Genomic DNA, 25,760 nt, shown 5'->3' on the forward strand with positions numbered 1-25,760 from the left:
AGTGATTTATCTTGCCACATTTTTTACATTCAACATTGAATGCAGGACACCTCTTTGGTTTGTGTGTTTTTCCACAAGTCTTTGCCTGCTGCTCGCTTGTTGAGCATGGGGGCGGCCTTTATTCTGACTGTGCTCGTGATTGTATAATGGCGGCCCTTTTCTTCCATAGCATGCACAAACTGTTCTGTGCTATTGCTAGCTAACATACAGTATCAGTCAAAACTTGACACACCTACTCATTCAAGTGTTTTTCTTTATTTTCTACATTGCAGAATAATAGTGAAGACGTCAAAACTATGAAATAACACATGGAATCATGTCGTAACCCCCAAAAAGTGTTAAACAAATATAAATATATTTCAAAATATATTTGAGATTATTCAAAGTAGCCACCCTTTGCCTTGACAGCTTTGCACACTCTTGGCATTATCTTAACCAGCTTCACCTGGAATGATTTTCCAACAGTCTTGAAGGAGTTCCCACATATGCTGAGTACTTTTTGGCTGCTATTCTACAATGTAGAAAATTGTAAAAAAATAAAGAGTAGATGCGTCCAAACTTTTGACTGGTACTGTAGCCTGAGTTGATGTAATGTATTTTGTACAGCAAACATGTATTGCCTTAGCTAGGGTTAAATCCTCGGTGTCTTTGAACTCACAACCGCGTGTTCTCAGTAAGGTTATACACTTGTCAATACCTGCCTGTTCATTGAAGTTGTGTGCCCAAAATTAATGTCTCTCGAACACAGTATTCCTGCGTGGTGCACAGTAGTTGTCCAATGCCTTCATCACCTCGACCAGTTTCTTGTTTTCCGGGTCGGTATATGTGATCTCTCCAGCTCGTCTAAAAACTGCTATTTCCCTAGGCTTTGGCTTGTCATTTATCCCTCTGGCTAAGTAGTACAAATTCAGTCTTTGTTTCCATTTCTTGCAAGGATTCCAGTCAATAACAACGGAGAAGGTGGTGTAACCGACTGCATTCCTGCTAATCCCAAACTCCATAGCTATTGGGACTGCGTTGAATCATTGACTCTGCGCTGTGAGTATTTTCCAATCTAAAAGTGCAATGTCGACATTTTGTCTTTTATAAAGTGGCTACTCGCTTAACTACCATGGCTTTGTCTGAATTGGTGACACACAGACTGTTTGGGCCTGCATGTGTTCAAAACTTAATTTCTAGAGACGATTGACATTGTTTACACCAATGTCCATCTGTCAACTCCACTTCCTTTCACCACGAATCGCAATGTATTTTTTGCAAATGATTTCGTTAATACTTAGCTAGTTTAGCCTACGTTAGTTGATTATGGCCATAATAGACTGCTAAATGGAGCCTGGCGTTAGCTGGCAACGTTCAATATGTATCGTTCTATTTGGTCCACATTAACTATCGAACCTACTGCAATGCTGATGGATATTAGCTATGTCGCAAACATTGTGAAATTGGTTTTGTCACGCCTTGCTTACATAACACTAGAGTTTCTAGCTACTAACCTGACATTTGTTGAAGCTAAAAGCCTAGCTAGTTACGTTAACTAGGTAACGTTAAATTGTCTGCAATGTCGTGTTGTTTGTTTCATGCGTTGTATGATTAAAATAACGCAACAATAACACCGTTTCAGCCAATGTATGAAATTTAGCAAGTTGATGTTTCTTAGCTAGCCAACGAGTTACATCATGAATGAAGCTCACTCAATTCAATGTAATATTTTAAACAGTTATTGTTATCAATTTGAAAGGTAATTAACCAGAAAAGAGGCTAGCCCATTTCCTGTTTGTTTTTTTGTTTTCCACAAAACGCAGTGCTGAGATATCAGGGCAAGATGATTTGATGGAAAACGTCATCTGGCAGCCTGTCTACTGTTCTTTGACAATTCTCTCTGTAAATAGTGCAGGGGAATTAAAAGTCGATTTTTCTTTCTACTGACCCAAAATAGGCAGGTAGCCTAGTGGTTGGAGCATTGGTCCAGTAACCGAAAGGTTGCTGGATTAAATCCCGGATCTGACAAGGTAAACATCTGTCGTTCTGCCCCTGGACAAGGCAGTTTCTATTTATTTATTTTTATTTCACCTGTATTTAACCAGGTAGGCTAGTTGAGAACAACTGCGACCTGGCCAAGATAAAGCAAAGCAGTGTGACACAGACAACAACACATAGTTACACATGGAATAAACAAGTCAATGACACAGTAGACAAAAATAATGTCTATATACAGTGTGTGCAAAAGGCATGAGGAGATAGGCAATAAATAAGCCATAGTAGTGAAGAATTACAATTTAGCAGATTAACACTGGAGTGATAAATGAGCAGATGATGATGTGAAAGTAGAGATACTGGTGTGCAAAAGAGCAGAAAAGTAAATAAAAACCGGATGAAGTAGGTAGATTGGGTGGGCTATTTACAGATGGACTATGTACAGCTGCAGCGATCGGTTAGCTGCTCAGATAGCTGATGTTTAAAGTTGGTGAGGGAAATAAAAGTCTCCAGCTTCAGCGATTTTTGCAATTCATTCCAGTCACTGGCAGCAGAGAACTGGAAGGAAAGGTGATCAAATTAGGTGTTGGCTTTGGGAATGATCAGTGAGATATACCTTCTGGAACGTGTGTTACAGGTGGGTGTTGTTATCGTGAACTGAGATAAGGAGGAGCTTTACCTAGCATAGACTTATAGATGACCTGGAGCCAGTGGGTCTGGCGACGAATATGTAGCGAGGGCCAGCCGACTAGAGCATACAGGTGGTATAAGGTGTTTTGGTAACAAAATGGATGGCACTGTGATAGACTGCATCCTATTTGCTGAGTAGAGTATTGGACTAAGTATTGGCTGTCTTAGTGCCAGCCTCTGACTGTGATGGTATGTAAACAGCTACAAAGAATACAGATGAAAATTCTCTCGGTAGGTAGTGTGGTCTACAGCTTATCATGAGATGCTCTACCTCAGGCGAGCAATAGCTCAAGACTTCCTTAGATATTGTGCACCAGCTGTTGTTTACAAATATACATAGACTGCCGCCCCTTGTCTTACCAGACGCCGCTGTTCTATCCTGCCAGTACATCGTATAACCAGCCAGCTGTATGTTGATGTTGTCGTCGTTCAGCCACGATTCCGTGAAGTATAAGATGTTAGTTTTTAATGTCCCGTTGGTAGTTCCATCTTCCGTGTAACTCTTCGATTTTATTGTCCAAAGAGTGCACGTTTGCTAGCAGAATGGAGGGAAGTGGGGGTTTATTCGATCGCCTACGAATTCTCAGAAGGTAGCCCGACATTCGGCCCCTCTTTCTCCACCTCTTCACACAGATCACAGGGATCAGGGCCTGTTCCTGAGGAAGCAGTGTATCCTTCGCGTCGGGCTCGTCAGAGTCGTGAAAGGAAAAAGAGGATTCTACTTGTCCGTGGTGAGTAATCACAGTCCTGATGTTATTTTCGGTCATAAGAGACGGTAGCGGCAACATTATGTACAAAATAAGTTTAAAAAATAAATTACAAACAACACAAATAAGCAAACAAAAAAACACAATCGGCTGGGGGCACGTAAAACATCTGCCATCTTCCCCGGCGCCATCTTCTACTTGTTAGAGGTGTGTTTGTTCTACATGGGATTTTTCTGGCTTATTTGAACGGTCCACAACTTTGTGCCCAACTGAATGCAGCCCTGAACATAGGTGTTTAAAGCATAGGCAAATATAATTTCTCTCTGTGTGTATATTTAGCTAACTAGGTTATCTGAATCTATTGCAGGATTTCAGATCAAGTTCAAACCACATGTACCTATTTTAGGTAACTAAATTAGCTCCCACCCTTCTCTGTCTGTATGTTTAAGACAAGTCATAGGCTTGTCAGCAGCAGCATGCATGGTTGCAGTGCAGTACTCTACTCAGTCCTTTACTGCTTGACCCATTTTGACAGCCCTTTTTTTTGGTTGCAGAAAACTCAAAGGACTATGCATTTCAGGGATGGATGAATAAAACCAGAACAAAAATCTGCTCCTGTAACACAGTACTATCATACAAGGGTGAGAATGAATCAATTATTTATTTTTGCCAGTGTGTGAAAGAAGAGCCAATGGAAAATTACCTCTCGACAAGCCCTACTAGCTACTGTACTACAATGTCACCTCTGGATGCAATCTTTATTAGCTGACTCAGATGTGTTAGGTGGAGATGCTGAGAAGGCTGATAGAGAATTCAAAACGTGTCTTCCTCTGCCCCGTCTTTCATACACTGTAGATGGGCTTTATGATCTCCTCACAGACCATACTCATTCGAGTCATGCTAGGTTTTTCACTTATGTTTTTTAGTAACTGAAATGATAAGTAGCCACCCGTCCCGCAGTGTTTTTCACGCTTCATAAAAACAGGACACTATACTTCATCAGTTTTACAGAATTATTAATGAAGATCTCATTGTAGTTAACATCAATGAACTCCTAACAATTTTGGTTAACACTAGCTTCATGTGCTTACACAGAAACTCACAACATATATTTTTCTCCATAGTTGCTTGCTTTGCACTGTAGAAACATGGGTATTGACATCTAGGCTGTGTAGTTATGGTTTCTCCATAGACTGACACCCCCTACTACACATATCATCTTATCTCTCTTTTATCATTGTCTCCCTCTCTCTCAATTCCCAGGAGTTAGCCTATCTTGATATGACAATGGTGTGAAGTGGCTCTCAGGAAAGAAGAACACAAGTCCCTCAGGTGTCCCACTGTCCTCTTCATCACTCCATGCCCCGCTAAGAAGACAACACAGTGTTCCACTTGTGGAAAGAGGAGTTTTGCACCCTCTTTTTGCTCTACCGTTTCTTTCTCGCCATGGGGGGTGCAGTGAGTGCTGGGGAGGACAACAATGATCTGATTGACAACCTGAAGGAGGCGCAGTACATCCGTACAGGTCGCGTGGAGCAGGCCTTCAGGGCCATAGACCGCGGGGACTACTACCTGGATGGCTACAGGTACTACACTACCCTTAATGCTCTATACAACCTATACAGTTTTATCAACATCAGGTTTGGGGTCCATTTCAATTCAGGAAGTAAACAGAAATTCCAATTCCTCATTTTTCTCATAAGCAAAACATACAATGTGAATTTCAATGTATTTCCTGAATCAACTGAATTGAAAAGGTATTGCCCCAACCTTGTTACCTATAATGCTCTGTAAAAAATGGTTTTATCTTAGTAAACATTTTCCTGGAGCTAACATAAGGGTGTTCCATCTCCTTACCTACACTACAGGGACAATGCCTATAAGGACCTGGCGTGGAAGCATGGCAACATCCACCTTTCTGCCCCCTGTATCTACTCTGAGGTGATGGAGGCTCTGAAGCTCCAGCAGGGACTGTCCTTCCTCAATCTGGGCAGTGGGACTGGATACCTCAGCACCATGGTGGGACTCATAATAGGTAACGATTTTCCCTGTCTTATGATGTGTTGAGATATTCATTTAAATCTTGATTAACAATTATATGGTGATGGTATACATCAATGCTCTAGCCCTAATGAGTTAACCTATGCTTAAACAACACAAGGCAACACACATGGATAGCATACGAAGTCGAACGCAGACCCACCTAACCGGTCGTAAGTGATGTGTAATCACTGCAAATGAACTTTTAATAGTTTTTTTGCAGGTCCATTTGGTGTGAACCATGGAGTGGAGCTCCATACGGATGTGGTGGAATACGCCAAGGAGAAACTAGATGACTTCATCAAGAATAGTGACAGCTTTGATAAGTGAGTTGGAAGCTTAATCAAAACGTTACACATGTTATATAGGGTGTAATGGTGCATGCAGTGAAACTCTGGTTAAATAACTAGATGCAGTTCAGATAGTATTTTTCTGCCTGCCAATTTTCAGACATGGAAATTGCCTTACAGTGATGCTCCAGAGCTTTTGTATAATTTCAGCCTTTTATTATTTTTTTGTTGTTGTTGACTTTCCCCCTCTGTTTCCGCTACTAAATGTATCACCCAGGGAGGACTTGGCCTACAGGCCATGATTAACTATTGTGAAGATCTAGATTATAGACTGCATTTCTTGTAGATACCGTCTTTCTTTTTTGGGAAATAGTATAGAGCACATAAATGCTTAATAGAAATACTTTTTTCCTTTATTTTTCTTCATTACCCACCCTAACTCAACAAGTCTGGAAACTTAACTTTAAAGGTCTGAAAGGTTAAATGGTTACTTATTTTATGTTTTACTTTTTCTTTCTTTCTCAATAACCCCAAAAATATTCTGCTTTGGAGATTTCATATGTAAAGCTGCCACTCACCGTTATGCTGCAACCCTGTAATGACAGTGCAGGTAGGGGAGAACCGGGGGGGGGGCTGCGGGGCAGGGGAGTGGTTCTGGATGGGAAACGACGAATGGGTTGGTTCCCCTGTGGGACCTGATTTTTGTTTCACATCCATAGGCTTATTAACACTAAAGATTCATCATTAATAATGAATTGTTTTTTGAAAAACAATGGCAACGCTAGCTATTCTCTCTTGGAATTTGAAAGACCTTAATAGTCCTATCAAATGTTCCAGCTGTCTTGATGTCCTAGCAAGAAACCATATTGATATTGCAATGCTCCAAGAAACACACCTACTCTAAAAGGGTGCACATAGAATAGAGAATCATTTGTACAAACTGGCTGCTTTTTCATCAGCCCCAAACAGAACTAAAGGTGTAATCATAATGATACATAAGAAACTGAAAATCACCATCTTGGGTAAAGACGAAGGCCAAGAAGGCAGAATCACTTTCCTTAAATGTATACATAATGGAAAGAAAATGGCCTTTTATTCATGTGTACACTCTAAACTCATGATCCTACATTTTTTGATTCTCTGAATAGCATATTGTCCAAATTAACTGAATTCCATCTGGTTATCGGGACAGACATGAATGCCATTTTGGACATGCGGGACAAATCTGATAAGACCAACTACAGTCTACAACTACTGACCACCATGCTTACTACTGCCAACTTTTTAAATTTCAGAATCTCCTACGCAACAAGATGGCGTTTCAATGTTTCATTACTACAAACTCCTACATTCTGTGATCAATTTGAAATTGAACTAAATTAATTCATAATGATCAATAAAGATTCAGTCGATGAACCCCGGATTCTACGGGATGCCATCATAGATTTTATAAAAAATAATGGAACTGCATTTGCATCTGTGTTGAATAAATCACAATTAAAAAAGATAGCAGAATTGGAAATGTTGTTATTTGCGTTAGTGTTCTCAACAAACACTATTTTCTAAGTCAAGACCGAGCTTAATTTATGAATAATACAGAGAGCAGAATTTTCCATTCATCGAGTCAGACTCAACCATTAATTCCATGGAAATCGTCCCAGGCGTTTACTGGCCAAAAAGCTATGCAATAATGATCATTTAACTGATATAGCAACTATTGAATCTGAAATAGGGGAATTAATATCAGAACCCAAATGAATCAAAGATTCTCCCACTTCTATAAAGAATTGTACACCTCTGATTTTAAATCCACACCAAGCCAAGACTATCCTTTCTAAAATAATAAGAACTCCTCTTCTCTCAACAGAGGAAGCCACCTCGCTGGGAGCCCAAATCTCTCTCAATGAACTCAAAAGGGCATTGGATATCACGAATAAAGGCAAATGACCTGGATGGGATGGTATTTCTTCTGAGCTCTATTTCAAATTTTGTAATCAATTAGGATGGGTTTGTTAAAAAAAGTTTTTCCTTGGATAACCTCCATCGATTATTACAGATCTTAAACACATACAGCTCCTTGGGCTGCTTAATCGCTCGATGCAGATAAAGCTTTTAATAGACTAGAATGGTCATCTCTGGTCTGTCTTAGAACCTATGGGAATTGTCTCCAATTTCATTAATATGATTAAAATGCTATATGCCAATTCCACAACCATAGTTATAACAGGCAAAATCTGCTCCTCTCCTTTCAGAATCAATAGAAGCAGCAGACATGGCGATCCAATTTCTACTTTGCTATTTTTATTATCCATGGAACCCCTGCCCAAGGCAATTCATCAATCGAAGGAAAGAACACACATTCTTTCAAATCTACTGATCACTCATTTCATTATACACAGATTCTATTTTACTACAATGAACAAAAATATGAACGCAACATGTAAAGTGTTGGTCCCACGTTTTTAATGAATTTATTTCAACTGACTTATTTCCTTAAATGAACTGTGACTCAAAACAAAATGTTTGTTTCATGTTGCGTTTATATTTTGGTTATGTATATATTTACAATTGAAGTCAGCTATGCTAGCCTATGGAGGCCCTTGGGAAACCCATAAAATTATGGGATTTAAAAATACATGATCTGGGCTCCCAAGAGGACTGATCTCTATAATATATAAACAACTTTTGGGAGTTGGCCATAAAGAAAGTATGGGCCCCAGATCTAATTGAATCTGAACAACCCTTTTAACTAGAACAGAATATGTTAATATATGACCTTGGCATCCTGTAATCTAAACCATAAACTTAAACATTTTACGTTTGTTCACAGACTGTATTTAAGACAGAGGAAACATTCTACGATGACATTCGTCCCAACTGTTCACTGTGTCCCCTAAATCAAGTAGGCACATTCCTTCATATCATGTGGGAGTGCCCTGCAGTTAAATGCTTTTCATCTACCATGTTACTTAATGATGATAGCTCCTTGAATCTCTCAATCAATCAAAGACAATTACTGATGTTGGCTCTTCGATGGCATTCACCTCACTCTTTCCCAATTTGCCAGTGGATACAGTTACTATTAGATATTAAAACATTAGAATTATCCACAGCAATAACTAATGGTGCTAGTCAAAGAACAATTGAGGCCTGGACAAATATACTGTGGTTGGATGGACACATGTTGGTTCGGTGAATAGGAGGGAGGTTGGGGGTGGAGGCCCACTTGTATATTGTTTTGGGGGGGTGGGTTAATACTGAATCTATTGTTACTTAAACAAAAGTAAGAAATACATAGAGTTTTTCTTTTGAGTGGCATCCCATGGGTACATTTTATATAAACCAAAAATATTAATTGAAATGGACCTCTAAATTGTGCATGACGCAAGTCATTTTTCCAACAATTGTTTACAGACAGATTATTTCACTTATAATTCACTGTATCACAATTCTAATGGGTCAGAAGTTTACATACACTAAGTTGACTGTGCCTTTTATACAGCTTGGAAAATTCCAGAAAATGATGTCATGGCTTTAGACGCTTCTGATAGGCTAATTGACATAATTTGAGTCAATTGGAGGTGTACCTGTGGATGTATTTCAAGGCCAAGCTTCAAACTCAGTGCCTCTTTGCCTTACATCATGGGAAAATCACAAGAAATCAGCCAAGACCTCAGAAAAAACTTGTAGACCTACACAAGTCTGGTTCATCCTTGGGACTAATTTCCAAACACCTGAAGGTACCACATTCATCTGTACAAACAATAGTACAAGTATAAACACCATGGTACCACGCAGCCGTCATACCGCTCAATAAGTAGACTCGTTCTGGCTTAAGGACAACAAAGCCAAGGTAGCGGAGTGGCCATCAAGGAAGGTTGTGGAAGGCTACCTGAAACGTTTGACCCAAGTTCAACAATTTAAAGGCAATGCTACCAAATACTAATTGAGTGTATGTACACTTCTGACCCACTTGGAATGTGATGAAAGAAATAAAAGCTGAAATAAATCATTCTCTCTACTATTATTCTGAAATTTCACATTCTTAAATTAAAGTGGTGATCCTAACTGACCTAAGACAGGGAATTTCTACTTGGATTAAATGTCAGGAATTGTGAAAAACTGAGTTGAAATGTATTTGGCTAAGGTGTATGTACATTTCCGACTTCAACTGTGTGTGTATGTATATATATATATATATATATATATAACTCGGCAAAAAAAGAAACGTTCATTTTCAGGACCCTGTCTTTCAAAGATAATTCATACAAATCCAAATAACTCCACAGATCTTCATTGTAAAAGGTTTAAACACTGTTTCCCATGCTTGTTCAATGAACCATAAACAATTAATGAACATGCACCTGTGGAATGGTCGTTAAGACACGAATAGCTTACAGACGGTAGGCAATTAAGGTCACAGTTATGAAAGCTTAGGACACGAAAGAGGCCTTTCTACTGACTGAAAAACGCCAAAAGAAAGATGCCCAGGGTCCCTGCTCACCTGCGTGAACGTGCCTTAGGCATGCTGCAAGGAGTCATGAAGAATGCAGATGTGGCCAGGGCAATAAATTGCAATGTCCGTACTGTGAGACGCCTGAGACAGCACTAAAGGGAGACGGGGCAGACAGCTGATTGTCCTCGCAGTGGCAGACCACGTGTAACAACACCTGCACAGGATCGGTACATCCAAACCTCACATCTGTGGGACAGGTACAGGATGGCAACAACTGCCCGAGTTACACCAGGAACACACAATCCCTCCATCAGTGCTCAGACTGTCCGCAATGGGCTGAGAGAGGCTGGACTGAGGGCTTGTAGGCCTGTTGTAAGGCAGATCCTCACCAGACATCACTGGCAACAACGTCGCCTATGGGCACAAACCAACCGTCGCTGTACCAGGCAGGACTGGCAAAAAGTGCTCTTCTCTGACGAGTCGCGGTTTTGTCTCACCAAGGGTGATGGTCGGATTCGCGTTTCTCGTCGAAGGAATGAGCGTTGACACCGAGGCCTGTGTTCTGGAGCGGAATCGAGGTGGAGGGTCCGTCATGGTCTGGGGCGGTGTGTCACAGCATCATTTGACTGAGCTTGTTGTCATTGCAGGCAATCTGAACGCTGTGCGTTACAGGGAAGACATCTTCTCTCATGTGGTACCCTTCCTGCAGGCTCATCCTGAAATGACCCTCCAGCATGACAATGCCACCAGCCGTACTGCTCGTTCTGTGCGTGATTTCCTGCAAGACAGGAATGTCAGTGTTCTGCCATGGCCAGCAAAGAGCCCGGATCTCAATCCCATTGAGCACGTCTGGGACCTGTTGGATCAGAGGGTGAGTGCTTCGGCCATTCCCCCCAGAAATGTCTGGGAACTTGCAGGTGCCGTGGTGGAAGAGTGGGGTAACATCTCACAGCAAGAACTGTGAGGAGATGCACCAGCTGCATTGACTGTTACTTTGATTTTGACCCCCCTCTGTTCGTCACATGTCTGTGGAACTTGTTTATGTCTCAGTTGTTGAATCTTGTACTCAGTTGTTGAATCTCGTACAAATATTTGCACATGTTAAATTAGCTTAAAATAAACACAGTTGTTGCTGAGTTTAGTACCAGTCAAAAGTTTGGACACACCTACTCATTCCAGCGTTATTCTTTATTTTTTACTATTTTCTACATTTTAAAATAATAGTGAAGACATAAATACTAGGAAATAACACATATGGAATCATGTAGTAACCAATAAAGTCTTAAGCTAATTAAAATATATTTGAGATTCTTAAAAGTAGCCACCCTTTGCCTTGATGACAGCTTTGCACACTCTTGGTATTCTCTCAACCAGCTTCATGAGGAATGCTTTCCAACAGTCTTGAAGGAGTTCCCACATATGCTGAGCACTTGTTGGATGCTTTACCTTCACTCTGCGGTCCAACTCATCCCAAACCGTCGGTGAGGTCGGTGAGGTCATCTGATGCAGCACTCCATCATTCTCCTTATTGGTCAAGTAGCCCTTAAACAGTCTGGAGGTGTTTTGGGTCATTGTCCTGTTGAAAAACAAATGATAGTCCCACTAAGTGCAAACCAGATGGGATGGCATATTGCTGCAGAATGCTGTGGTAGCCGTTTTCGTTAAGTGTGCCTTGAATTCTAAATGAATCAGTTTCATCATAGCGCTTGATGGTTTTTACGACTGCGCTTGAAGAAACTTCAGAATTTCTTGAAATGTTCAGGATTTACTGACTTTCATGTCTTAAAGTAATGATGGTCTGTCATTTCTCTTTGCTTATTTGAGCTGTTCTTGCCATAATATGGACTTGGACTTTTACCATAGGGCAATCTTCTGTATCTTCCCTTATTGTCACAACACATCTGATTAGCTCAAATGCATTAAGAAGGAAAGAAATTCCACAAATTCACTTTTTTAACAAGGCACACCTGTCCATTGAAATGCAATCCAGGTGACTACCTCAAAGCTGTTTGAGGGAATGCCAAGAGTGTGCGACGCTGTCATCAAGGCAAAGGGTGGCTACATTGAAGAATCTCAAATCTAAAATATATTTTGAGTTGTTTAACACATTTTTATTTACTTGATTCCATTTGTGTTATTTCATAGTTATTATTCTACAATGTAAAACATAGTATAAATAAAGAAAAACCCTTGAATGAGTAGGTGTGTCCAAACTTTTTACTTGTACGTATATAATTTATTTTCAATTCCTAATGTATGTTACAGATACTAATTCATACAATATGTTACGAATTTGTAAGTGCTAAAGATCCTGGACAGCATCTTTTAAGACGTGTCTTGCCATTTGAATACATTTTAAGGCTTTGAAATCTTTTTTACATTATTTCTGACTGATGGAAAAACACATTTTTTGTGGATGCCTTTTGGCTTGCTTTTATTACCTTTTTACTTTATTTTGTTTTTGTCAGGTTTGAGTTCTGTGAACCCATCTTTGTGGTGGGCAACTGTCTGGAGATCTCGTCAGACAGTCACCAATACGACCGTATCTACTGTGGTGCGGGGGTGCAGAAGGATCATGAAAATGACATGAAAATCCTGCTCAAAGTTGGGGGTATTCTAGTGATGCCTATAGAGGATCAGGTAAGCGGTAGAATGTCTCTGAATAATGCAGATATTATAAACATCATTATTCATGATGGTGCCTTCTGCGTTGGTAATCAGAGTCTGCGTCTGAAGTCGCAACTTATTCACTATATAGTGCAATACTTTTGATCAGAGCACTATGGGTCCTGATCTAAAGAAGTGCACTATATATGTAATAGGGTGCCATTTGGGATGCTGTTAGTGATACAGCCCTGGCCTGCATGACCAATGATGTTACGATACCCCGCCATCGTTATTGTTCCTCAGAAGGCCCTGAACTGGTACTTACGCCATCAGTCTGGTCTATTTTTGTCCTCTAACAACTTGGAAAATAGCAAAAACACTTTAGAAAAAGGATGACGTTGTGTGGCACTCAAGCAGAGAAATAACATTTTTGAAGGGCTTGCACAAGCCCACACAGTCTGTCATCTTGTGAAATGGAAAGTCTAGCTGCTTATGTTGTTTTTCAGGAAACAGTTGGAACTCCTGCATTGCCAGGTTTGTGTGGTGGTGCAATAAAGAGGGGGGAGGTTTTGATATGGAGAATTGAGGCCAAGGGCTGAGGCAGCTTAGAAGCTCAGGTCCACCACAGTTTCTCTGGATCAACACCTCCATGTGATGGCCAAAACCAGCTTTTTGTCAAGTAGATATTTGAAGGCAGCCATGTCTCTTTCTGGTGTGGAACTGAAGATGCATATAATACATGTGATTTTTGTCCCTCTTGTCTTGGTGTATTGGTGGTGGTGTTATTATGATTGGTGTAACTTTTCCATTGTCTAGTGCTGGGTACTCCAAATTCAACATGATTTTTATATGGCCCTCCCAAGCTTTCTAATAAAATAAAAAAAAACATCCTAAATTGTTGTTGAAGATTAAGACTGTCAAATTACCAAGAAATCAGCTCAGTGATTTTAAGTATTCCCACGCATAAATAGAGAGGCATACGTGATCGTATCCCAATGAAATCAAGGTTTTGAATGATTCTGTTTTTGTCAAATACTATATCTGTTTGGGCTTCTTGCATTCATTTTGAAGTGTACAAATCGTTTAGAATTGTGTTCTGGCCCCCTAACCATCCGCTCAAGAAAAAAATCGGTCTGCAGCTGAATGTAATTGGGGACCCCTGAGGGATATCCGACACTGCAAGCTAGATCTACTTTGGGTTTTCTAAAGCTAACCAGCTTCAAGTTAGATTCACATTCCAGCTCAGGCTTCCTCCGTATTACCACGGTTGATATTGATTGTCCACCTGCCGCTAACTCTAGCAGGCTTGTGACTGCTCGTGCATGTCACACATGGCTAGTCAAATGCCGAACTCTTCATTCAGACAATGCTGAAACATAAATCCATGGGCGGGTGAGTGAGAAATTTTCATTTGTGCCGAAATCAAATCAAAATGAAAGGAAATGTATCTTGCAAATTCAGCAGGTGAAAAAGGCTTTCAGAAGCACCGTCTTTATTTTATGACTTACTTGTAATGTCTTCTTTGGTGTGCACAAACACTTTTTTCTCCAACACATATCAATATTTGTTTTTAATTATAAAGTCATACAAAGGTATTACATTGTGTGAAGTTTTAAATGCATTTTATCTTTACTAAATGTGTAATGTGATATATTCCAACACTATTTTTTTTACACCAAATAAACATTTGATGAATAAAATATTTAATCAGTCTTCCTCAAATGAAGGTGATGATGACGCAAATTCTTTGCAAGAGGGATGGAATCTGATTTAATTTGTCATCAACTCGCAGCTCAATCATTTCATTCAGGGTAAGCGGAGTCGTGAGTTAGCCTGCCCGGAGCAGGTTATTATTGAAGGATTCATTGCCATAAAAATGTACCTGGCTGAAAGGTCAGACACTTGTATTGGAGTCCGCAGTTGAACTCGGAGTTGACCAAAGTTACCTCGCTATCTCCTCAAACCTGATTCGTAGGATAACCCTCTGGTCTAGTGGAATGATGATGTTAACATGATTGGTATGCGTCTAGTGGGTTGGTGTTAACATGGTTGGTATGCGTCTAGTGGGTTGGTGTTAACATGGTTGGTATGCGTCTAGTGGGATTGTGTTAACATGGTTGGTATGCGTCTAGTGGGATGGTGTTAACATGGTTGGTATGCGTCTAGTGGGTTGGTGTTAACATGGTTGGTATGCGTCTAGTGGGTTGGTGTTAACATGGTCGGTATGCGTCTAGTGGGTTGGTGTTAACATGGTTGGTATGCGTCTAGTGGGATGGTGTTAACATGGTTGGTATGCGTCTAGTGGGTTGGTGTTAACATGGTTGGTATGCGTCTAGTGGGATTGTGTTAACATGGTTGGTATGCGTCTAGTGGGATGGTGTTAACATGGTTGGTATGCGTCTAGTGGGTTGGTGTTAACATGGTTGGTATGCGTCTAGTGGGATTGTGTTAACATGGTTGGTATGCGTCTAGTGGGATGGTGTTAACATGGTTGGTATGCGTCTAGTGGGTTGGTGTTAACATGGTTGGTATGTGTCTAGTAGATTGATGTTTAAACCTCTACAGGATCGGTCATTGAGTGTGCCAGCCAGAGCCCGGACTTAAACCCGATCAAACTTCTCTGGAGAGACCTGAAAATAGCTGTGCAGCAACGCTCCTCATCCAACCTGACAGATCTTGAGAGGATCTGCAGAGAAGAATGGGAGAAACCCTCCGAATAAGCTTGTAGCTTCATACCCAAGAAGACTCAAGGCTGTAATCGCTGCCAAACATGGTTCAATAAAGTACTGAGTAAAGGGTCTGAATACTTCTGTAATTGTCATATGTCATTTAAAAAAAGCTATTTTTATACATTTGTAAACATTTCTAAAAACCTGTTTTTGCTTTGTCATTATGAGGTATTGTGTGTAGATTTGGGGGGGGAAACAATTTAATCAATTTTAGAATGAGGCTGTAACGTAACAAAATGTGGAAAAAGTCAAGGGGTTTGAATACGTTCCAAATTCACTGTATTGCCCTATCCCACCTGGACGAGGAATACTGCATAAGAATGCTGTTCACCAACTATAGCTCAGCCTTCAACACCTTAATGGCCTCTAAGCTCATCACTAAGCTTCATCACTAAGCTCAGTGCCCTGGGTCTGAACCCCTCCCTGTGCAACTGGGTTCTGGACTTCCTGACGTGCCGATCCCAGGTAGTGAAGGAAGGCCACAAAACCTCCGGCACGCTGATCCTCAACACGGGCCCCACATGGTTTGTGGTCAGCCCCCTCCTGTACTCCCTGCTCACCCATGACTGCGTGGCCACGCACGTCTCCAACTCAATCATCAAGTTTGCTGACAACACAACAGTAGTAGGCCTGATTACCAACAATGACGAGACAGCCTACAGGGTGGAGTGGTGCAAGAAAAATAACTTCCCCGTCAATGTCAACAAAATGAAGGAGCTGAAATGGTCCCTTCACACCGACAGTGTGGTGAAGAAGGCGCAACAGCGCCCTCAACCTCACAAGACTGAAGAAATTTGGCTTGGCCCCTAAGTCTGTCACAAACTTCTACAGATGCACAATTGAGAGCATCCTATCAACTGTATCACCACCTGCTACAGCAATTGCACCATCCGCAACCTCAGGGCTCTCCAGAGGGTGGTACGGTCAGCCCAACGCATCATCGGGGGAACACTGCCTGCCCTTCAGGAGCTCTATAGCACCCAGTGTCGCAGCAAGGCCAAGAAGATCAAGGACCTTAGTCACCCAAGCCACAGCCTGTTCACCCCACTACCATCTACAAGACGTAGACAGTACAGGTGCATCAAAGCTGGGACCGAGGGACTGATAGATGCTGTTTATCTCCAGGCCATCAGACTGTTAAACAGCCACCACTATACGACCTCCGCCCAGTACCCTGCCCTCTGCCCAGTACCCTGCCCTCCGCCCAGTACCCTGCCCTCTCTGCCCAGTACCCTGCCCTCTGCCCAGTACCCTGCCCTCTGCCCAGTACCCTGCCCTCCACCCAGTACCCTGCCCTCTCTGCCCAGTACCCTGCCCTCTCTGCCCAGTACCCTACTCTCCACCCAGTACACTGCCCTCTCTGCCCAGTACCCTACTCTGACCTTCAGTCACTGTCATCTGCCGGCTACTCTACCCTGCACCTTGGGGACTGCTGTCCTATGTACATAGTCATGGAACACAGGTCACTTAAATAATGTTCACATACTATGGGAGAACATTTTTGATAAGTTACAGTGCCTTGCGAAAGTATTCGGCCCCCTTGAACTTTGCAACCTTTTGCCACATTTCAGGCTTCAAACATAAAGATATAAAACTGTATCTTTTTGTGAAGAATCAACAACAAGTGGGACACAATCATGAAGTGGAACGACATTTATTGGATATTTCAAACTTTTTTAACAAATCAAAAACTGAAAAATTGGGCGTGCAAAATTATTCAGCCCCCTTAAGTTAATACATTGTAGCGGCACCTTTTTCTGCGATTACAGCTGTAAGTCGCTTGGGGTATGTCCCTATCAGTTTTGCACATTGAGAGACTGAACATTTTTCCCATTCCTCCTTGCAAAACAGCTCGAGCTCAGTGAGGTTGGATGGAGAGCATTTGTGAACAGCAGTTTTCAGTTCTTTCCACAGATTCTCGATTGGATTCAGGTCTGGACTGTGACTTGGCCATTCTAACACCTGGATATGTTTATTTTTGAACCATTCCATTGTAGATTTTGCTTTATGTTTTGGATCATTGTCTTGTTGGAAGACAAATCTCCGTCCCAGTCTCAGGTTTTCTTCCAGAATGGTCCTGTATTTGGCTCCATCCATGTTCCCATCAATTTTAACCATCTTCCCTGTCCCTGCTGAAGAAAAGCAGGCCCAAACCATGATGCTGCCACCACCATGTTTGACAGTGGGGATGGTAAGTTCAGGGTGATGAGCTGTGTTGCTTTTACGCCAAACATAACGTTTTGCATTGTTGCTAAAAAGTTCAATTTTGGTTTCATCTGACCAGAGCACCTTCTTCCACATGTTTGGTGTGTCTCCCAGTTGGCTTGTGGCAAACTTTAAACAACACTTTTTGTGGATATCTTTAAGAAATGGCTTTCTTCTTGCCACTCTTCCATAAAGGCCAGATTTGTGCAATATACGACTGATTGTTGTCCTATGGACAGAGTCTCCCACCTCAGCTGTAGATCTCTGCAGTTCATCCAGAGTGATCATGGGCCTCTTGGCTGCATCTCTGATCAGTCTTCTCCTTGTATGAGCTGAAAGTTTAGAGGGACGGCCAGGTCTTGGTAGATTTGCAGTGGTCTGATACTCCTTCCATTTCTATATTATCGCTTGCACAGTGCTCCTTGGAATGTTTAAAACTTGTGAAATCTTTTTGTATCCAAATCCGGCTTTAAACTTCTTCACAACAGTATCGCGGACCTGCCTGGTGTGTTCCTTGTTCTTCATGATGCTCTCTGCGCTTTTAACGGACCTCTGAGACTATCACAGTGCAGGTGCATTTATACGGAGACTTGATTACACACAGGTGGATTGTATTTATCATCATTAGTCATTTAGGTCAACATTGGATCATTCAGAGATCCTCACTGAACTTCTGGAGAGAGTTTGCTGCACTGAAAGTAAAGGGGCTGAATAATTTTGCACGCCCAATTTTTCAGTTTTTGATTTGTTAAAAAAGTTTGAAATATCCAATAAATGTCGTTCCACTTCATGATTGTGTCCCACTTGTTGTTGATTCTTCACAAAAAAATACAGTTTTATATCTTTATGTTTGAAGCCTGAAATGTGGCAAAAGGTCGCAAAGTTCAAGGGGGCCGAATACTTTCGTAAGGCACTGTATATACACTGAGTATACAAAACATTAACACCTGCTCTTTTCATAACATAGACTGACCAGGTGAATCCAGGTGAAAGCTATGATCCCTTATTGATGTCACTTGTTAAATCCACTTTAGTCATTGGTGAAGGAAACAGGTTAAAGAATCATTTTTAAGCCTTGTGACAATTGAGAAATGGATTGTGTATGTGTGCCATTCAGAGGGTGAATGGGCAAGACAAAATATTTAAGAGCCTTTTAAACAGGGGAGTAGGTGCCATGTGCACTGTTTTTTGTCAAGAACTACAACAGTGCTGAGTTTTTCCCGCTCAAGAGTTTCCCGTGTGTATCAAGAATGGTCCACCACCCAGAGGACATCCAGAAAAATTGACACAACTGTGGGAAGCATTGGACTCAACGTGGGCCAGGATCAGTGGGATGCTTTTGACACTTTGTAGAGTCCATGCCCCAATGAATTGAGGCTGTTCTGAGGGCAAAAGTGTGTGTGGGGGGTGCATCTTAATATTAGGAAGGTGTTCCTCTAGTGTTTGGTATACTCTGTGTCTACTGATGAACCAAATTTGGGATTATTTTTTACAATTTTGGATTATTGTGTGCGTGTTGATTTTTACTGCATTGACTGATTACAACTAGAAACAGCATTTGCTGCACCCGACACAAAACCTGCTAAACTGGGTATGCGACCAATATAATGTTATTTTATTTGTCTAGTGGATTGGTGTTAACATGGTATGTTCTCCATTGTCTCAATGGACTGACGTTATTGTGGTTGCTATACAGTAACTGGCACTCTTTATTTTCTGGTTGCAGCTGATACAGATCACCAGGACTGGTCAGTGTTCCTGGGAGAGTAAGAATATCCTGGCCGTGTCATTCACACCTCTGGTCCAGAAGAACAGAGCTGAGGGAAGCAAGCCTGATGCTGTAGACCTCCGTGAGTTCTCTACTCTATCCCCTGTTCTACTTTAAATATTGGGTCTTATTCACTAGGCAACAAACTAGAAAAATACAAGAGTTTTGCTACGGTGTGCACTAATGATTATATAACTCTGTTCTGTACGCAAACCATTTTTTCTGTTCTCTGTAAATAGACAAATCAGAACTATTACCCCTTTGTTTTGTTTTCTATCTCTCTTTTGAGGTTTAAAGTAAGCCACACTTTTCAAGTCAAAGGATTTATTTAAAGTTAAGACGAGCCTATTTCTAACAAAAACTTAGGCTTAGTTACCCAGTGGGTTGGTGCATCATTCTAAGTATTTCATTAACCGTAATGACATTTTTCCATTACTTATTTTTCTATAAATGTATTTGAAGTATTTTATCCAAATGACCAACCTATAATCGAGCTCTTGCGTACTGAAATGTTATTGGGCTAATGGGATTTGACCTGCCATCCATGTCCGTGTCCTCTCCTCCTCCTCAGCCCCAGTGACAGTCAGGAGCCTTCAGGACTTGTCTCGCGTCTACATCCGCCGCACCCTCCGAGATCTGACCAATGAAGAATGTCCTGACAAAGGTCTGGTGCAGAGGGCGCCCCAGAAACGCAAGCGCAGGCGTTGCCGGCTGCGACGCATTAACACGTACATCTTTGTGGGTAACCAGCTGATCCCCCAAGCCATGGAGAGCGATGAGGACGAACAGATTGACCAGGAGCAGCACAAGGAGGACCAGGAGCAGCAAGAGGCGCAGGAGAAGGAGCAGGAGGAGGAGGAGGAGAGAGACATTGGCAGCATTGAGATACTAAAGACAGTGAATGTGCTGAGAGACAAAATCATGACTTTACCTCTGCCTGAATCGCTGAAGACCTATCTGTTATACTACAGAGAAAAATGACTGACTGCTCAACCTGCTGGCATCCGTTCTCATGGATGCCATGCCTGCTGAGATGCTTTTCTTCATTCTCCTGTTTTCTCTTTTTTCAGTACTGAATGTAGTATTCTTTTTCTTCTTCAATATGTACATGGAATGGACACTGAGACTTCCTGGGTCGTCATGGATCATTTTCTATCGTTACTATGATATGGTTATGTTAGTTTTTATGTTATCGATTGTCTTTTGAATTTTTATATCAAAGATTTATTGAAAAGCCTACTGAATGGAAAATCCTTTTCAAATATGGTATTTTGAGGATGTAGATTGTATCACATGTTAATATTCCAGCAAATTGTCACGAAATGAAATTGTATAAAATAAAATGCTACCTATATTTGTTAACAATATGATAATGTAAAAATCCAGATTTTTACTGCACCTTTTTCTAGAAGCATTATGGAACTTGATATTACTGAATTAAGATTTACAATTGCTGAATATAATAACCAGAGACCAAAAAATATGCATGTACACTTCCTATTTGAATCAAAGACTATTATGGAACATTTTCTGAAACATTTCCTCGTGAATCATTGAAGGGGCAATTCTTTCATTGTTCTTTCCTCACACTTATGTTTGAGTAGAGGGATTGTAAATGCTGTGTGACGATGAGAGCTCAATGGGAGATTGGTTTGGCATTTATTTTGTACCGCATTTTTTAAATCTCAAGTATTTCTTTAGAATGGTTATATCCTCTTGCTTTCTCTCACTTTGCACGTAATAGGCATTTTCACTTGGTGATACATTTTTATTGCCTTGAATGTTTCGTCCGCCAGACTTATTTTTCCCTCTTTTTTTTGTTGACGTGCAAAGGGTTTGCAATTATCATACCAGCAGTTAGGTGAATGGGGAATCTGATGAATTAAGATTTTTCTAATGGTGAATGAAAACATATTGATTCTGGTTTCAAGAAATCTTTCACCCACACATCATCTCCAGCTCTTTATCTAGACCTTGAATCACTTACTGTATGTCAACACTGAAGACCCATAAAGTCACGGGTATAGGAATCGTATAATAATAATAATAATAATCCTGTACTGCAGTGGTGACTGATGTCACTTCAAACAGGAGGACAGGCTCATAGTAATGTTTGGAATGGAGCAGTATCTAACAGGAGGACAGGCTCATAGTAATGTTTGGAATGGAGCAGTATCTAACAGGAGAACAGGCTCATAGTAATGTTTGGAATTGAGCAGTATCTAACAGGAGGACAGGCTCATAGTAATGTTTGGAATGGAGCAGTATCTAACAGGAGAACAGGCTCATAGTAATGCTTGGAATGGAGCAGTATCTAACAGGAGGACAGGCTCATAGTAATGTTTGGAATGGAGCAGTATCTAACAGGAGGACAGGCTCATAGTAATGTTTGGAATGGAGCAGTATCTAACAGGAGAACAGGCTCATAGTAATGTTTGGAATTGAGCAGTATCTAACAGGAGGACAGGCTCATAGTAATGTTTGGAATGGAGCAGTATCTAACAGGAGAACAGGCTCATAGTAATGCTTGGAATGGAGCAGTATCTAACAGGAGGACAGGCTCATAGTAATGTTTGGAATGGAGCAGTATCTAACAGGAGGACAGGCTCATAGTAATGTTTGGAATGGAGCAGTATCTAACAGGAGAACAGGCTCATAGTAATGCTTGGAATGGAGCAGTATCTAACAGGAGGACAGGCTCATAGTAATGTTTGGAATGGAGCAGTATCTAACAGGAGGACAGGCTCATAGTAATGTTTGGAATGGAGCAGTATCTAACAGGAGGACAGGCTCATAGTCATATTTGGAATGGAGCAGTATCTAACAGGAGGACAGGCTCATAGTAATGTTTGGAATGGAGCAATATCTAACAGGAGAACAGGCTCATAGTAATGTTTGGAATGGAGCAGTATCTAACAGGAGGACAGGCTCATAGTAATGTTTGGAATGGAGCAGTATCTAACAGGAGGACAGGCTCATAGTAATGTTTGGAATGGAGCAGTATCTAACAGGAGAACAGGCTCATAGTAATGCTTGGAATGGAGCACTATCTAACAGGAGGACAGGCTCATAGTAATGTTTGGAATGGAGCAGTATCTAACAGGAGGACAGGCTCATAGTAATGTTTGGAATGGAGCAGTATCTAACAGGAGGACAGGCTCATAATAATGTTTGGAATGGAGCAGTATCTAACAGGAGGACAGGCTCATAATAATGTTTGGAATGGAGCAGTATATAACAGGAGGACAGGCTCATAGTAATGTTTGGAATGGAGCAGTATCTAACAGGAGGACAGGCTCATAGTAATGTTTGGAATGGAGCAGTATCTAACAGGAGGACAGGCTCATAATAATGTTTGGAATGGAGCAGTATCTAACACACTGAATTTAATTTATTTTGGGTAACAGACATATACAACAAAATGCACAATGTGGACCCAGAGGATATCACTTGAAAGTATTAATTAAAACGCTTGTTTCCAAAGTGGTCCTTGATGGTAAGAACAATAACACATGTATTACATGGTCTCCATGTATTTGATATCATTTAATTCCAGTCATTACCATGAACTGTCCTCTCTTCACTGGCCTCCACTGATGTGCAGTGATTAGTAAGTGTTATGGCTTCTCTGAAAGATAATGTTTGTCAGCTTTGGTAAACACAACATAAATGTACTATTACTTTCTGGTATGAAAATATGTACTGTGTTTTTAAACCACAACAAATGGCCCGAGGCGGGTCATGACACAAACACTCACAATACATTGCATAGTACCGCTTTTTCTATTTGTAGCAACAAAGTCTCAATAATGGGAGATTTTGGGATCCTTCTATTTCTGGACTGTGACAGTATCCACAATAACAAGCACCGTATTCTGTTAAATCCTAAATCATGAAAATAGACCTGCCATCCTGCGTTTGATGTACAGTACCAGTTAAAGTTTGGACACACCTACTCAATCCAGGGTTTTTATTTGTGCTATCTTCTACATTGTAGAATAATAGTGAAGACATCAAAACTATGAAATAACACATATGGAATCATGTAGTAACTAAGAAAGTGTTAAACAAATCAAAATATATTTAATATTTTAGATTCTTCAAAATAGCCACCCTTTGCCTTGATGACAGCTTTGTACACTCTTGGCATTTTCTCAACCAGCTTCATGAGGTAGTCACCTGGAATGCATTTCATTTAACAGGTGTTCCTTGTTAAAAGTTCATTTGTGGAATTTTGTTTCTTCTTAATGAGTTTGAGCCAAACAGTTGTCTTGTGACAAGGTAGGGGTAGTATACAGAAGATAGCCCTATTTGGTAAAAGACCAAGTCCATATTATGGCAAGAACCACTTAAATAAGCAAAAAGAAACGACAGTCCATCATTACTTTGACTGACCTTCATGTCTTAATCTGGAACATTTCAAGAACTTTGAAAGTTTCTTCAAGTGCAGTCGCAAAATCCATCAAACGGTATGATGAAACTGGCTCTATTGACGACCGCCACAGGAAAGGAAACCCCAGAGTTACCTCTAGCTGCAGAGGATAGGTTCATTAGAGCTACCAGCCTCAGAAATTGCAGCCCAAATAAATGCTTCTCAGAGTTCAAGTAATAGACACATCTCAACATCAACTGTTCAGAGGAGACTGTGTGAATCAGGCCTTCGTGGTCAAATTGCTGCAAAGAAACCACTACTAAAGGACATCAATAAGAAGAAAAGATTTGATTGGACCAAGAAACATGAGCAATGGACATTAGACCGGTGGAAATCTGTCCTTTGGTCTGATGAGTCCAAATTTGATATTTTTGTTTCCAAATGCTGTCTTTGTGAAACACAGAGTAGGTGAACGGATGATCTCCGCTTGTGTGGTTTCCACCGTGAAGCAGGGAGGAGGAGGTGGGATGGTTTTGGGGTTGCTTTGCTGGTGACACTAATTTATTTAGAATTTAAGGCACACTTAACTAGCATGGCTACCACAGCATTCTGCAGCGATATACCTTCCCATCTGGTTTGTGCTTAGTGAGACTGTCATTTGTTTTTCAGCAGGACAATGACCTAAAACACACCTCCAGGCTGTGTAAAGGCTATTTGACCAAGAAAGAGAGTGCTGAATCAGATGACCTGGCCTCCACAATCACCCGACCTCAACCCAATTGAGATGGTTTGGGATGAGTTGGACCGCAGAGTGAAGGGAAAGCAGCCTACAAGTGGTCAGCATATGTGGGAACTACTTCAGGACTGTTGGAAAAGCATTCCTCGTGAAGCTGGTTAAGAGAATGCCAAGAGTGTGCAAAGCTGTCATCAAGGCAAAGGGTGGCTACTTTGAAGAATCTCAAATATCTTTTGATTTGCTTAACACTTTTTTAGTTACTACATGATTCCATGTGTTATTTCATAGTTTCAATGTATTCTACTCATGTTGATATTTGAAAGTATGCTGGTAGTACATTTTTGAAATTGTGTCTGTTGTTCACTATGTACATATTTCAGCACACACAAAGTAAAGGTCACAGTCTTCGTGTTGCCTCTGTTTGAATCATTAATGCCTTCCCACTGCCGTAGAGTCCCACAGCTTTTCTCACCCAAGTCTTTTTAATTATTCCACTTGGCCAAGACTCAGTGAGTCGTGGTTTAACCTTTCTCATCTCATTTCTTTCTGTAGAAAATAAGTATAGCAACAACCTTAACCCAGCACTAGCCCAGCCCTGACTGTAACCTAAAAATAGTAAATAATGTTGTTGTTTTATAAAGTAACATTTGCTCATTCAGTGGTGATATAAAATACATTATTGACAAGTTTGAAAAAAAAATGATTTGCCACCATCTCTGACTTTACTGTCAAACAATGTATCTATTATCTCAAATCAGCCCCATGTTATAAAACATTTTATTTATTAAGTAGTACACTATAGATTAGTTAATAAAACAGCTATCATTTGCCAAAAAAATAAAAGCCACCACATCAATCTCTTGTTTTGAAGTGTTCCAAGCCAAGAGTATGTGAAAGAGATCTAGGCTATATGTAAAGCATAAGGCAGTGCCTCTTCAATTTTCTTTGCATAGAATCTACAGCACCACTTTCCCTTTCTACACTTATGTCAGATAACCAACTTGTTATGCTCTTCCTCACCCCCATTTCATGTTGTCCTCTGAAGCCTTATACTTAGTGAAACTGAAGGGAATGGTGGTCAAGCACGTGACTTCATACAGCACTCTGAGTCAAAGCCTTTCAAAATATGTTTTTGGATTAGTTGACAGACTGCAATATTTTCAAATCGATTTTGACTTTAGAGTGG

At 40.8% G+C, this 25,760-nt stretch overlaps 1 protein-coding gene across 7 annotated transcripts; it reads left to right on the top strand.

Annotated features, from left to right (window-relative positions):
• Window positions 1–633: 633 nt before the first annotated feature.
• LOC118401971 (protein-L-isoaspartate O-methyltransferase domain-containing protein 1-like) lies at window positions 634–20,833 on the top strand. Of its 7 annotated transcripts, none has more exons than XM_052476793.1 (10): window positions 634–1,038; window positions 3,298–3,395; window positions 3,739–3,777; window positions 3,926–4,012; window positions 4,635–4,957; window positions 5,240–5,406; window positions 5,635–5,737; window positions 12,626–12,797; window positions 19,425–19,548; window positions 20,038–20,833. In XM_052476793.1, exons 5-10 carry the CDS (start codon window positions 4,818–4,820, stop codon window positions 20,445–20,447), a joined length of 1,116 nt encoding a protein of 371 aa, XP_052332753.1. In that variant the 5' UTR covers window positions 634–1,038; window positions 3,298–3,395; window positions 3,739–3,777; window positions 3,926–4,012; window positions 4,635–4,817; the 3' UTR covers window positions 20,448–20,833. The 7 variants fall into 7 exon arrangements, with proteins under 7 accessions (XP_052332753.1, XP_035655604.1, XP_035655603.1 ...); XM_035799711.2 differs by lacking the exon at window positions 3,739–3,777 and having other exon boundaries at window positions 634–815; window positions 935–1,038; XM_035799710.2 differs by lacking the exon at window positions 3,739–3,777.
• Window positions 20,834–25,760: the final 4,927 nt, after the last annotated feature.

This window comes from Oncorhynchus keta, chromosome 23 (assembly GCF_023373465.1).
Source record: "Oncorhynchus keta strain PuntledgeMale-10-30-2019 chromosome 23, Oket_V2, whole genome shotgun sequence".
NCBI lineage: Eukaryota > Metazoa > Chordata > Actinopteri > Salmoniformes > Salmonidae > Oncorhynchus > Oncorhynchus keta.